Here is a 13,425-nt window from a genome sequence, read left to right as displayed (position 1 = left end):
AATGGGTCAAAGTTCAAGTATATTTTCCTCTAAATGAATTATCACTTTTTGACATCACTACTGTGGTATTGTGCCTTTTTTTCCCCGGATGGCTCAGGATGCAAATATAGCCTTCATCCATGTGTGTGTGTGTATATATTGTAAACGAGCTGCACCTCTCCGCGGTTCGTTGCCCCTTTAAAACAGACCCAGGACACAAATTGAGGTTTTCAGCGCTTACGCGCTATAAACCAAAATAAACAAAACAAACACCTAGCGCTTTCTTGAGCAATAACTAAAACACAACAGGAACCTAAACTATAAACAGGACAGCTAAGCTGTTTACCTGTTGCCAAAGAAAACAAAACAAACACAAAGTAATACAGCACACTCCACCAAAAGTTTCACACTTCCTTTCTCTTTTGGTATGCCTGCACACACTCGCAAGCTGGCTCTTCACACAGCAGCTTCGAGCAGACTGGCTGCCCTCTTTAAATCCCTGCACCTGGCTCTAATTTACAGTGATAGCCAGGTGCAGGGGATCATTACTAATTAACCAATTAATCAAATTAAATTAAACAATTAAACAAATTAAAGCTGCTCCCTTCTGGGAGATGTAGTCTTATTCCCCCAGGACTACACTATCTTACACTTCCTCCCCCTTGTCTTAAACAAGACACCAGCCATTTAACGGCCACTGTCATCGTGAAATTAATCTAGAGCTGCTGCTGCATTTTTTAACGTGTGTAGGGATGCTGTGTTAATAACCAGTGTGTTAAAATGAATGAGATCGATTAGGAGCCGGGAGAAGCCAAAAAAAAAGGGCCGGATCTGAGCAATACACATAGCCACTGCACCACAGAGATAACACAGACATAAACAAACAAGATAGCTGCTTCCGCATCCAGCGCTCAAAGAATATCACAGACATTTGCTGAGCTTTTTGAGTAAGTAATAACATAATTTCTTGGATCACATTATTAAGGAGTTTGGTGATAAAACGAGTGCTCAGGAGATGATTTATCAGTATGTACGACTATGAAGAGGTATGTGAAAAATACAGCGAACAAGGGGTGGGGCGGTGCTGGAGATGCAGTACTGAGTGTCCTGTTGATATGCAGTGCCTTTTAACCTGTTTTACTCAATTCTCTGCGTAAAAAAGTGCCTCCTATTTTCTGTTCTGAATGTCCCTTTATCTAATCTCCATTTGTGACCCCTGGTCCTTGTTTCTTTTTTCAGGTCAAAAAAGTCCCCTGGGTCGACATTGTCTATACCCTTTAGGATTTTGAATGTTTGAATCAGATTGCCGCGTAGTCTTCTTTCTTCAAGACTGAATAGATTCAGTTATTTTAGCCTGTCTGCATACGACATGCCTTTTAAACCCGGGATAATTCTGGTTGCTCTTCTTTGCACTCTTTCTAGAGCAGCAATATCTTTTTGTAACGAGGTGACCAGAACTGAACACAATATTCTAGGTGAGGTCTTACTAATGCATTGTAAAGTTTTAACATTACTTCCCTTGATTTAAATTCAACACTTCTCACAATATATCCGAGCATCTTGTTGGCCTTTTTTATAGCTTCCCCACATTGTCTAGATGAAGACATTTCTGAGTCAACATAAACTCCTAAGTCTTTTTCATAGTTCCCTTCTTCAATTTCAATATCTCCCATATGATATTTATAATGCACATTTTTATTGCCTGCATGCAATACTTTACACTTTTCTCTATTAAATTTCATTTGCCATGTGTCTGCCCAGTTCTGAATGCTGTCTAGATCATTTTGAATGACTTTGCTGCTGCAACAGTGTTTTGCTACTCCTCCTATTTTTGTGTCATCTGCAAATTTAACAAGTTTGCTTACTATACCAGAATCTAAATCATTAATGTAGATTAGGAATAGCAGAGGACCTAATACTGATCCCTGTGGTACACCACTGGTTACCTCGCTCCATTTTGAGGTTTCTCCTCTAATCAGTACTTTCTGTTTTCTACATGTTAACCACTCCCTAATCCATGTGCATGCATTTCCTTGAATCCCTACTGTGTTCAGTTTGAGAATTAATCTTTTATGCGGGGACTTTGTCAAAAGCTTTCTGGAAATCTAAATAAACCATGTCGTATGCTTTGTAATTATCCATTGTCAATGTTGCATCCTCAAAAAAAATCAAGCAGTTTAGTTAGTCACAATCTCCCTTTCCTAAAACCATGTTGACTGTCTCCCAGGATATTGTTACCATATAGGTAATTTTCCATTTTAGATCTTATTATAGTTTCCATAAGTTTACATATAATAGAAGTCAGGCTTATTGGTCTGTAGTTACCTGGTTCGGTTCTGTCTCCCTTTTTGTGGATCGGTATTACGTTTGCAATTTTCCAGTCTGTCGGTACAACCCCTGTGCAAGACTGTTGGTTTGTAAATAACTTCTTTAATTTCTTTGAGTACTGTTGTTAACCTAAAAGGCTCTGAACTGTTTAGCTCCATGTTACATTGCTGAATTGCTTACATGTTACACACCTGTACGTAATCTACGTTCTTCATCCTCGGGTTTCTTGGCAATACCCAAAACTAAGCTTCACTCCATGGGCTTTTTGCCACTATGTGCCCAAACTTTGGACCAACCTTCCTCAGTCTATCAGGGATGCTAAGATCGCTGATGCTTTTAAAAAACAATTAGACACACTTTTACGATCAGGCATTTTTATCATGATTTGGTTTTTAATTGTGTAATTTCTTTTTATATTATGTATACTCTTAATATGCTGTATGTATATATGGTTCTCTGTGTTTTTTGTGTTTGTACGGCACTTTGAGATACATTGCTTTATAAAATTAAGATTATTATTATTATTAAGTGTGTGTGTGTGTGTGTGTATATATATATATATATATATATATATATATATATATATATATATATATATATATATATATATATATAAACTATTTACTGCTTTTGTATTGGCAATACCAGTACATTTATATACAGCAATCAGCAGTGTTTATCAAATAATAGGAGATGTAATGCATACTGTAATTGATAGAGATAACATAGCGATTTGAAAAGAGGTAGAGAAAGAAAAAAAAGATGCAAAAGTGGGAAAAAAAGAAAGAAAAAACAGAATTGAAAATAGAAATAATCACATTTGATGAATAAAAAGTAAAGTGAGTAGAAGAAAACTGAGAAAGCAGGCCTTGAGCTGGCTCAAGGAGTGAGTGGGATCTGAAGTTGATCAAAGGTGGTAGAAAGGGCTGTCATGCTGTGTAGTGGGTGGGGCAGTTTTCTTCCAGTTAAACAGAATTGGGCGTCTGGCCAACAAGGTTGTAAAGGCCAAGGAATCTGACTGCAGCTTGGACATGGGCAGTGCACAAAAAAGCACAATGAGTAGGGGGAGGTCAATGTGTATTTGAGTAATTTGAGAGAAAGCTTAAAAAATTAAAGTCCAGAATGCAGCCAACCCTTCTAATAATAACACATTCCTACAATTACCTCTTTAAATCTAATTTCACTCCATTACTGGAACGTACCAAACAAGACTTTGAGCGTTGGTCCATACTACCTTTAACCCTTAGCGGTCCATTTATTCAGCGCTTCTCAGGCGCGTCAGGTCCAATTTATTTTCACACGCGCTGTTTATTTTAGATGCGTTGTTTAAAGTATTTTTTTTAACAGTAAAACAGGTTTAAAAGGCACTGCATATCAACAGGACACTCACTACTGCATCTCCAGCCCCGCCCCACCCCTTGTTCGCTGTATTTTTTACATACCTCTACATAGTAGTGCATACTGATAAATCATCTCCTGATCACTCGTTTTATCACTAAACTCCTCAATAATGTGATCCAAGTCATTATTTTATTACTATAACATCTAAAAAAAGCTCTGCAAATGTCTGTGATGTTCTTTGAGCGCTGGATGCAGAAGCAGCTATCTTGTTTGTTTATGTCCATGTTATCTATGTGGTGTCGGGTCTATCAGGGTCCGACATTGGACCGGAAAGGGAATATTTGCGATGTCGGACCAGGTCCATAGGACCGCAAAGGGTTAAGATTTGAGAAATAGCAACGTATGTCTGTCCTCAGAGCTTCATTGTACTTTAATAGATTTTTTTTTTCCAAATATCATAGTGAATGTGCAATTTAGTAGTACTTAGAAGAGCCAGCTGAAGTTTTAACTGGGGTCATAATATCATAAGTACTTGTTAAAAGGCAGTATTAATAGTTGAAATAACAAGAGATTAATAATGTTAGTTAATGTTCTTTTTTTATCTGTGCGTCTGTGAGTAGAAAATTATTGTGATTCCAAAACTTAGTTACAGCTTTAACAAGGATATTTTTTATTATTATTATTATTAGTAATGGTGCTGGGGACTCCCCTCCCCGAAGCACAGGTTGAAGAGAGTCCAAAGATACATTACAATGTTTGATTTAATATAGACTTAACCTTAGGACATCACCCCTTTCTCTTAACCTATCAGAAAAGACAATTACATACTGGTGTATAGTTTTATCAACCTATCATATCATTGACCACATGGGTCCACTTTCCTGTTATCACCTTAAGTGAATGTAACATCAAAGCCCACAGCTGAAGGTTTTTAGCCCCAGAATGTTATCTCTGAGGAAACACAGGGTCCCCTTTAAATTGCCATATGTTGCACTTCAAAGCTTTATCCTTGCCATCTGTCACCCTGTTCCAGTAATTAATATTAAACCCACAATTGTCTAACTAACTAACTGAAAACCCAAATACTAACTGATTCTTAAACCAGTTAATTGTGTAAACCTATAGTTTCTCTAAAGTATGTTTTCTCCACGTTAACTGTCAACTAACTCATCAGCAGACAGTGAGTGGGGTAGTGGTGAGTGGTGATTGTTTCACTATTTCGGGGAAACCTTGTTGTGGTCGAAGAATTTATTCTACAAATGAATAGTATGCTCCACGCTCTTATTTTAATAAGGCAATATAGCTTAAAAAAGAATGCAAATATGATCAGAAACAGTAAGAGTTACGATTGACGAATTAACTAAACCCTGTGAAATTACTAAATCTAAGGTGTGACCATGATTGTGAGTAGGTGTTGTAACAAACATGCTGAATATAATCAAGGAGAATCTAAAAGCCTTAAAAATCCCAGTCTTTGGATCAGATTCAGTGTCAACATGTATATTAAAATCTCCAAGGAAAAGAATCCTATCATGTTTAGCAGATAATAAAGACAGAAATCAGCAAATTCTGACAGAAAAGACAGGCTGATTGGGCTGGACAGTAAATAATTTACTATAAGAATAGGTAGTTGACTTTTAAACATTAAAGATTCAAATGAAAGTACTCGTCAACACTTCCTTATCTACAATTGTAATCTGCACAAAAAATAACTAGCAAGTCACCCTCCCCACCCGCCCGCTCGTCCCACAGGTCTTGCTTTGTGTACAAAATTATAATTGGATGGAGAAGTCTCAATTCAGAGAAAGACTATCCTCAATATCTCCCCTATATCTGGATCACAGGGATGCATCCCCGCAGAGGATAAGAAAAAGGAATCGGACAAATGTTATATTTACAAAAAGGGCCACTTTGCAAAAAGGCCAGTCCTAGGATGTGAGATAAAAACTGGTGTTTTACAAGATACAACTGTGGCTAACATGGACCCTTAAGTGCAGTTTTGCATGTGATGATCTGTACAGAAACCCTAAGAATAATGTCTTTTCAACAATTCAACTAGTTGTGGTCATTACATGGCTGTAGATACAACACTTTGTCTACTGCACTAATAAGTTTCTATACATTTATTTTGATTTTCTGATTGAGTTTAAAGTTGAACTGCTCATCATCGGGTTACTTTAATGTTACTTTAACGTTACAGCTGAGCACTCCATCCACTGAGCTACTCAAACCCATTATTCAGCACAAATGATGCTGCTGCCAACAGGAGCTGTGCCTTTAAGCCATGATATCTGTTAACGGTGGTGTCTGCTGTCTTTTCAGGGAGGAAGTGAACAAGGCATACAGGAAGCTGGCTGTGCTGCTGCACCCTGATAAGTGTGTCGCCCCAGGGAGTGAAGATGCCTTCAAAGCTGTGGTGAATGCCCGCACTGCACTGCTCAAGAACATCAAATAGGGTCTGACCCCATTCCTTTCCCCAAGGAGAACCACTGACCCCATTCTTGTCTCTTTTCAAACTCCAGCCCCTGCCTCCTTGCAGAACCTCTTACAATCCCATCGTCAACTCAATGCTAATAGGGTCAGATTCTTTTATTGTCATTCATACTGCACTGCTCAGAATCATTCAATTGGAACTTCTAGCTGGTCCCATAACGTCTGACCTGGTCCAATATGGCACTCGCTTTACTCTGGTCAAAACATGAATTCCCAAACCAACAACCACTAGCCCAATCTGTGAGGTACAGGAACAATTAATTGGGTGTGATATCTGAGTCACAACCCCAGTTTAATTAATTTCACAAATGAACAAAAACACTGACTAATTCCCTGTTCCAAAAAAACAGATGGCTGGAAGGGGATTGAGCACAAAACACAATTTTTGGTAAATCTTACTATATATTGAGTATATCCACTCCTCACACATTTCCATACCTCCTTAAATCAGAGGCTGGTGTAGTTTGTAAAGCATCAAGAACGTAGTTGCTCCTGTCATTTGACTACCAAAAGCCTCTTATTTGGAGCTGGGTTTGGACTGAAATGTTGAGTGGTTCTGTAGGTCAGCGTGGTCGAAGTGTTCTATTACCAGCAGAATTGCCATAATTTGTGCTTCAATGCAGGTCTTGCTTTTTCCAGCAGAGGGACTGTGATGAGGCAAGGGGGCAGGTATGTGGCATCCTGTGTGGTATTGCATGAAGCAGGCGATCTGGATTAAGCAGGCCAATGCCTGAGTAGGGGTGAAGTGAGATCTTGGTACAGTATTCCATCACTGTTGTTCTGGCTAGCAATTTCCACACTCACAACATTTGACAATCATTTTGTGTTACTGTTGCAACCTATGGACTGTATTTTTGCTTCTTTGAATTGCACATGTTTATAAGGGAGAACAGCAGTTTATCCATAACTTTAAGGTAAAACTACGAGAAAAGAAACCAAGTTGTGCAGATGTTTCAGCTGATTATACTGATATACCATAGTTTTGCCTTAAAGTGGTTTCTAATCAGGTTAGGCTGAGGTGGAGTAGTGGTTAGAGCTCAGAGGAAAAAGATTTGAGCCCACTATGTGGACAGAGGGAAAACTGAATAGCCTGTTTTAATGTTTATTTATCATTCTTAATTTTAATGAGAATTTCAATTCTCTTACAGGGAAGGCCATTTCTTAATTACAATTTTTGTTCGCTGAAAATGCTTGTCTAATTATACCTGTATTTTACCTAACATGTATTTGATATCATTATTACTGTAATTATAACTTTTTTGGATGATATTCCTTAGACTAAAGGCTCACTACTTTCTAGTTCTTGGATCTGAACGCTAGGCTAGCCTTCCTGCCTACAGTTCATTTGGCACATTTGCCAGTCTAACTGCTTGACCAGTTTGCTTTCCACAATACAGGATGAGTGCAAACATGCCCCAGGATTACAACATTGTTAACAAAAAATTAGATATATTAATATATTTATTTATATATAAAAACATTCACTTGTGGATTTGAATTGCAGTGTGTGTTTTTTACTTCCTTGTGTATAACTGGTATTGGTATAAAAATTGACTTGCATGTTTTTTTTTATATATATAATAAAAAATGGAGAATTGAAATACTTGCTTTTCAGTCTATCACATACACTCTCATTCCCCTGTTCCCATCTTTATTTTTATTTCCTGCCCTCCCTTCCCTTCATTGCCCTGAACAGCAAAGGGTATTTTCAAATTATTTAAACAGCAGTGGATCTAAATACAGCCATTGTTTAAATCATTAAGAAACTACCTTCTGATGCTATACAACATACATGTACAGTGAAAAATGCAATACATAAAGAAACTCAAATGCCTGGTTTGGTTTTCATAAATTTAATATACATAAGGAATTATAATATTTATTGAAACAGGGGTCTCCCAAAACTTTAAAAGAGACTTTGTTGAATATACAGACGTGCTCAAATTTGTTGGTACCCTTACAGCTCATTGAAATAATGCTTCATTCCTCCTGAAAAGTGATGAAATTAAAAGCTATTTTATCATGTATACTTGCATGCCTTTGGTATGTCATAGAATAAAGCAAAGAAGCTGTGAAAAGAGATGAATTATTGCTTATTCTACAAAGATATTCTAAAATGGCCTGGACACATTTGTTGGTACCCCTTAGAAAAGATAATAAATATTTGGATTATAGTGATATTTCAAACTAATTAGTTTCTTTAATTAAAATCACACATGTCCTCCAATCTTGTAATCAGTCATTCAGCCTATTTAAATGGAGAAAAGTAGTCACTGTGCTGTTTGGTACCATTGTGTGCACCACACTGAACATGGGACCAGAGGAAAGCAAAGGAGAGAGTTGTCTGAGGAGATCAGAAAGAAAATAGACAAGCATGGTAAAGGTAAAGGCTACAAGACCATCTCCAAGCAACTTGATGTTCCTGTGACAACAGTTGCAAATATTATTAAGAAGTTTAAGGTCCATGGAACTGTAGCCAACTTCCCTGGGTGCGGCCGCAAGAGGAAATCGACCCCAGATTGAACAGAAAGGATAGTGCGAATGGTAGAAAAAGAACCAAGGATAACTGCCAAAGAGATACAAGCTGAACTCCAAGGTGAAGGTACGTCAATTTCTGATCGCACCATCCGTCGCTTTTTGAGCGGAAAGTGGGCTCCATGGAAGAAGACCCAGGAGGACTCCACTTTGAAAGAAAAACATAAAAAAGCCAGACTGGAATTTGCTAAAATGCATATTGACAAGCCACAATCCTTCTGGGGAGAATGTCCTTTGGACAGATGAGTCAAAACTGGAGCTTTTTGGCAAGTCACATCAGCCTTATGTTCACAGATGAAAAAATGAAGCTTTCAAAGAAAAGAACACCATACCTACAGTGAAACATGGAGGAGGCTCGGTGTTATGTTTTGGGGGCTGCTTTATTGCGCCTGGCACAGGGTGCCCTTGAATCTGTGCAGGGGCACAATGAAATCTCAAGACTATCAAGGCATTCTGGAGCGAAACGTACTGCCCAGTGTCAGAAAGCTCTGTCTCAGTCGCAGGTCATGGGTCCTCCAACAGGATAATGACCCAAAACACACAGCTAAAAGCACCCAAGAATGGATAAGAACAAAACATTGGACTATTCTGAAGTGGCCTTCTATGAGTCCTGATCTGAATCCTATCGAACATCTAAGGAAAGAGCTGAAACTTGCAGTCTGGAGAAGGCACCCATCAAACCTGAGACAGCTGGAGCAGTTTTGCTCAGGAAGAGTGGGCCAAACTACCTGTTAACAGGTGCAGAAGTCTCATTGAGAGCTACAGAAAACATTTGATTGTAGTGATTGCCTCTAAAGGTTGTGCAACAAAATATTAGGTTAGCGGTCCCATCATTTTTGTCCATGCCATTTTCATTTGTTTTCTTTATTTACAATATTATGTTGAATAAAAAATCAAAAGCAAAGTCTGATTTCTATTAAATATGGAAATAAACAATGGTGGATGCCAATTACTTTTATCAGTTTCAAGTTATTTCAGAGAAAATTGTGCATTCTTCGTTTTTTGTGGAGGGGTACCAACAAATTTGAGCACGTCTGTATTTGTGTATTAAATGCTGCAGCACATTTTTATTAGAGCCTTTTTTTTGCTCAAATGCCATGCCTCTCCCCCCCCCCCCCTTATATTTAAAACAATCAATAAAAGCTTGTACTAAATGCTGAACTGTAACTACAGTACACTAGCAGTTTCATTACAAACTTATTTTAAGAAAAGATTGTTGTCAATCAGAGGATCAAAGTGTAAGAGGTTTGTTTTCTTCTTAAAAATAATTTAAGTAAAGTTAATCAAAAATAGTTTTCAGGAATCAAAAATGCAAGAACAAAGCAAAGCAAAGGTGATACATCAGTGATCTCACATACAAGTCTCAGTTGATGGTGTTCTGAGCTGGCATCAGTGTAGATGTGTGACAGGCTAGCTGCAGGGATGACGTCAGGCCAGAAAGAATCACACAGGACAGACAGTACTGGGGGTTGAAACTGAAAACGCAATGGCTGCGCTCAGTAGGTTTAATGAAACAAATAAAAGGTTTTTAAGCAGAAAACAGGACACAGCACTTGAGGCCAAATAAATAGACAAACAAAACGGAATTAACACTAAACAAACAGTGGACGGACAGACAAACAAACAAACACGGTGAGTCTAAACACTTATTATTATTTTAGTTTATTTGACCTCCTCTCCACACCCGTTCTCCACTCACCGAACACCCAACCCCGAACCCGTTCTCCACTCACCGAACACCCAACCCCGAGTGAGTAAAACATGTATCTATATATACTGTTGTGCCGGGATTCAATTACTAATTAATTATTCACTTGAATCCAGCACGTGAACTAATTACAGTGCCTTGCAAAAGTATTCAGACCCCTGACCAATTCTCTCATATTACTGAATTACAAATGGTACATTGAAATTTCGTTCTGTTTGATATTTTATTTTAAAACACTGAAACTCAAAATCAATTATTGTAAGGTGGCATTGGTTTTATGTTGGGAAATATTTTTAAGAAAAATAAAAAACTGAAATATCTTGCTTGCATAAGTATTCAACCCCCACACATTAATATTTGGTAGAGCCACCTTTCGCTGCAACAGCTTTAAGTCTTTTGGGGTAAGTATGTACCAGCTTTGCACACAGTGTCGGAGTGATTTTGGCCCATTCTTCTTGGCAGATTTGCTCCAGGTTGTTCAGGTTGGTTGGGTGACGCTTGTGGAACACAATTTTCAAATAGTGCCACAGATTCTCAATGGGATTGAGATCAGGACTTTGACTGGGCCACTGTAGGACATTCACCTTTTTGTTCTTGAGCCACTCCAATGTTGCTTTGACCTTGTGCTTAGGATCATTGTCCTGCTGAAAGGTGAATTTACTCCCAAGCTTCAGTTCTTTAGCAGACTGAAGCAGGTTTTCTTGCAGTATTTCCCTGTATTTTGCTCCATCCATTCTTCCTTCAATTTAACAAGATGCCCAGTCCCTGTTGATGAGAAGCATCCCCACAGCATGATGCCACCACCATACTTCACTGTAGGGATGGTGTGTCTTGAGGCATGGGCAGTGTTAGGTTTGCGCCACACATAACGCTTTGAGTTTTGGCCAAAAAGCTCTATCTTGGTCTCATCTGACCACAAAACCTTTTCCCACAACACAGCTGGGTCACTCTCATGCTTTCTGGCAAACTCCAGACGTGCTTTCAGATGGTACTTTTTGAGTAACGGTTTCTTTCTTGCCACCCTCCCATACAGGCCAGTGTTATGCAGAGCTCTTGATATGGTTGACTGGTGCACCATTACTCCACTCCCAGCCACTGAACTCCTCCTTCAAAGTGATTGTTGGCCTCTCTGTGGCTTCTCTCACAAGTCTCCTTCTTGTTTGAGCGCTGAGTTTTGAGGGACGGCCTTTTCTTGGCAGTGCCTGGGTGGTGTGATGCAGCTTCCACTTCCTGATTATTGATCCAACTGTGCTCACTGGGATATCCAAACACTTGGATATTATTTTGTACCCTTTCCCTAATCTATGCATTTGTATTACTTTATCTCTAACTTCTGTAGAATGCTCTTTGGTCTTCATTTTCCTTCAGATTCACAGCCTGACCAATGATCCTTCAACAGTGGGGTTTTTATCCAGAAAATGTGACAGCAACTTTAATGGTTCACAGGTGGAGGCCAATGGTAAGGTAATTGTGTCCTCATTAGGGCAATTTCTTTCATCGGTGTAAACTGGGAGCTTCCACAGCACAGGGTTTGAATACTTATGCAAGCAAGATATTTCAGTTTTTTACTTTTCTTAAAAATATTTCCCAACATAAAACCAATGTCACCTTACTTGATTTTGAGTTTCAGTGTTTTTAAAATAAAATATCAAACAGAACGAAATTTCAATGTACCATTTGTAATTCAGTAATATGAGAGAATTGGTCAGGGGTCTGAATACTTTTACAAGGCACTGTATGTGCAACCCCGTGCTCACATATTAAATACTTTAAATGCACGTGAAGTGCAATCCCTGTGCCTAAATACAATTATACATTTTAAACACTCGTGCTCATTACCCACATTTTATCCCGTGTACCAACTACAATACACCAACATTTACACACTACATGCAACATATAACACACAAATGCACACGGGCAGGGCACATTGCCACAAGATGTTATTTACTTCTGAACCAAGCTGAGCTTTCTAAAACCTTGTAGTACCAAGCTGAGTGACACTTGACTGAGTTTACCTCGGTTTTTATAGTTTTTGCTTCGCCTTTTACGTCAGAAGTCATTTAAATCTTAAACATTAATATGCCTTGACAGCTTATGTCCTTTGATTGGATAACATTTTCAAATACACCCAGTAACTCTTTCTATAAGATTAATTGGCCATCATCACATAATCCACCTCCCCTACATGTCCAAAATATGTGAGGTGAACTTTTGAACTGATGTTATTCTCTTTTGGTACTAGGGAGTTCCTGAATACAGCATACATGTGAATACAATTATAGATATAAAAAATACTTTTTGAGAGATGTGTTTTAATATATACAGTGCCTTGCGAAAGTATTCGGCCCCCTTGAACTTTGCGACCTTTTGCCACATTTCAGGCTTCAAACATAAAGATATGAAACTGTAATTTTTTGTGAAGAATCAACAACAAGTGGGACACAATCATGAAGTGGAACGAAATTTATTGGATATTTCAAACTTTTTTAACAAATAAAAAACTGAAAAATTGGCGTGCAAAATTATTCAGCCCCCTTAAGTTAATACTTTGTAGCGCCACCTTTTGCTGCGATTACAGCTGTAAGTCGCTTGGGGTATGTCTCTATCAGTTTTGCACATCGAGAGACTGAAATTTTTGCCCATTCCTCCTTGCAAAACAGCTCGAGCTCAGTGAGGTTGGATGGAGAGCATTTGTGAACAGCAGTTTTCAGTTCTTTCCACAGATTCTCGATTGGATTCAGGTCTGGACTTTGACTTGGCCATTCTAACACCTGGATATGTTTATTTGTGAACCATTCCATTGTAGATTTTGCTTTATGTTTTGGATCATTGTCTTGTTGGAAGACAAATCTCCGTCCCAGTCTCAGGTCTTTTGCAGACTCCATCAGGTTTTCTTCCAGAATGGTCCTGTATTTGGCTCCATCCATCTTCCCATCAATTTTAACCATCTTCCCTGTCCCTGCTGAAGAAAAGCAGGCCCAAACCATGATGCTGCCACCACCATGTTTGACAGTGGGGATGGTGTGTTCAGGGTGATG

The 13,425-nt window shown here is 38.5% G+C and overlaps 1 protein-coding gene across 1 annotated transcript in view; it reads left to right on the top strand.

Moving 5' to 3' along the window:
• dnajc27 (DnaJ (Hsp40) homolog, subfamily C, member 27) overlaps window positions 1-6,484 on the top strand; it is a 61,192-nt gene extending 54,708 nt beyond the window's left edge. The window contains exon 7 of the mRNA XM_034003554.2: window positions 5,971-6,484. Within this exon, the coding sequence (XP_033859445.1) occupies window positions 5,971-6,103 (133 nt within the window). The 3' untranslated portion in view covers window positions 6,104-6,484. The remainder of the gene's footprint in view (window positions 1-5,970) is intronic.
• The last annotated feature ends 6,941 nt before the right edge of the window (window positions 6,485-13,425 follow it).

This window comes from Acipenser ruthenus, chromosome 5 (genome assembly GCF_902713425.1).
Source record: "Acipenser ruthenus chromosome 5, fAciRut3.2 maternal haplotype, whole genome shotgun sequence".
Classification (NCBI taxonomy): domain Eukaryota; kingdom Metazoa; phylum Chordata; class Actinopteri; order Acipenseriformes; family Acipenseridae; genus Acipenser; species Acipenser ruthenus.
The sequence above is the reverse complement of the archived record's forward strand: the minus strand, read 5'-3'. Positions and strand labels throughout refer to the sequence as shown.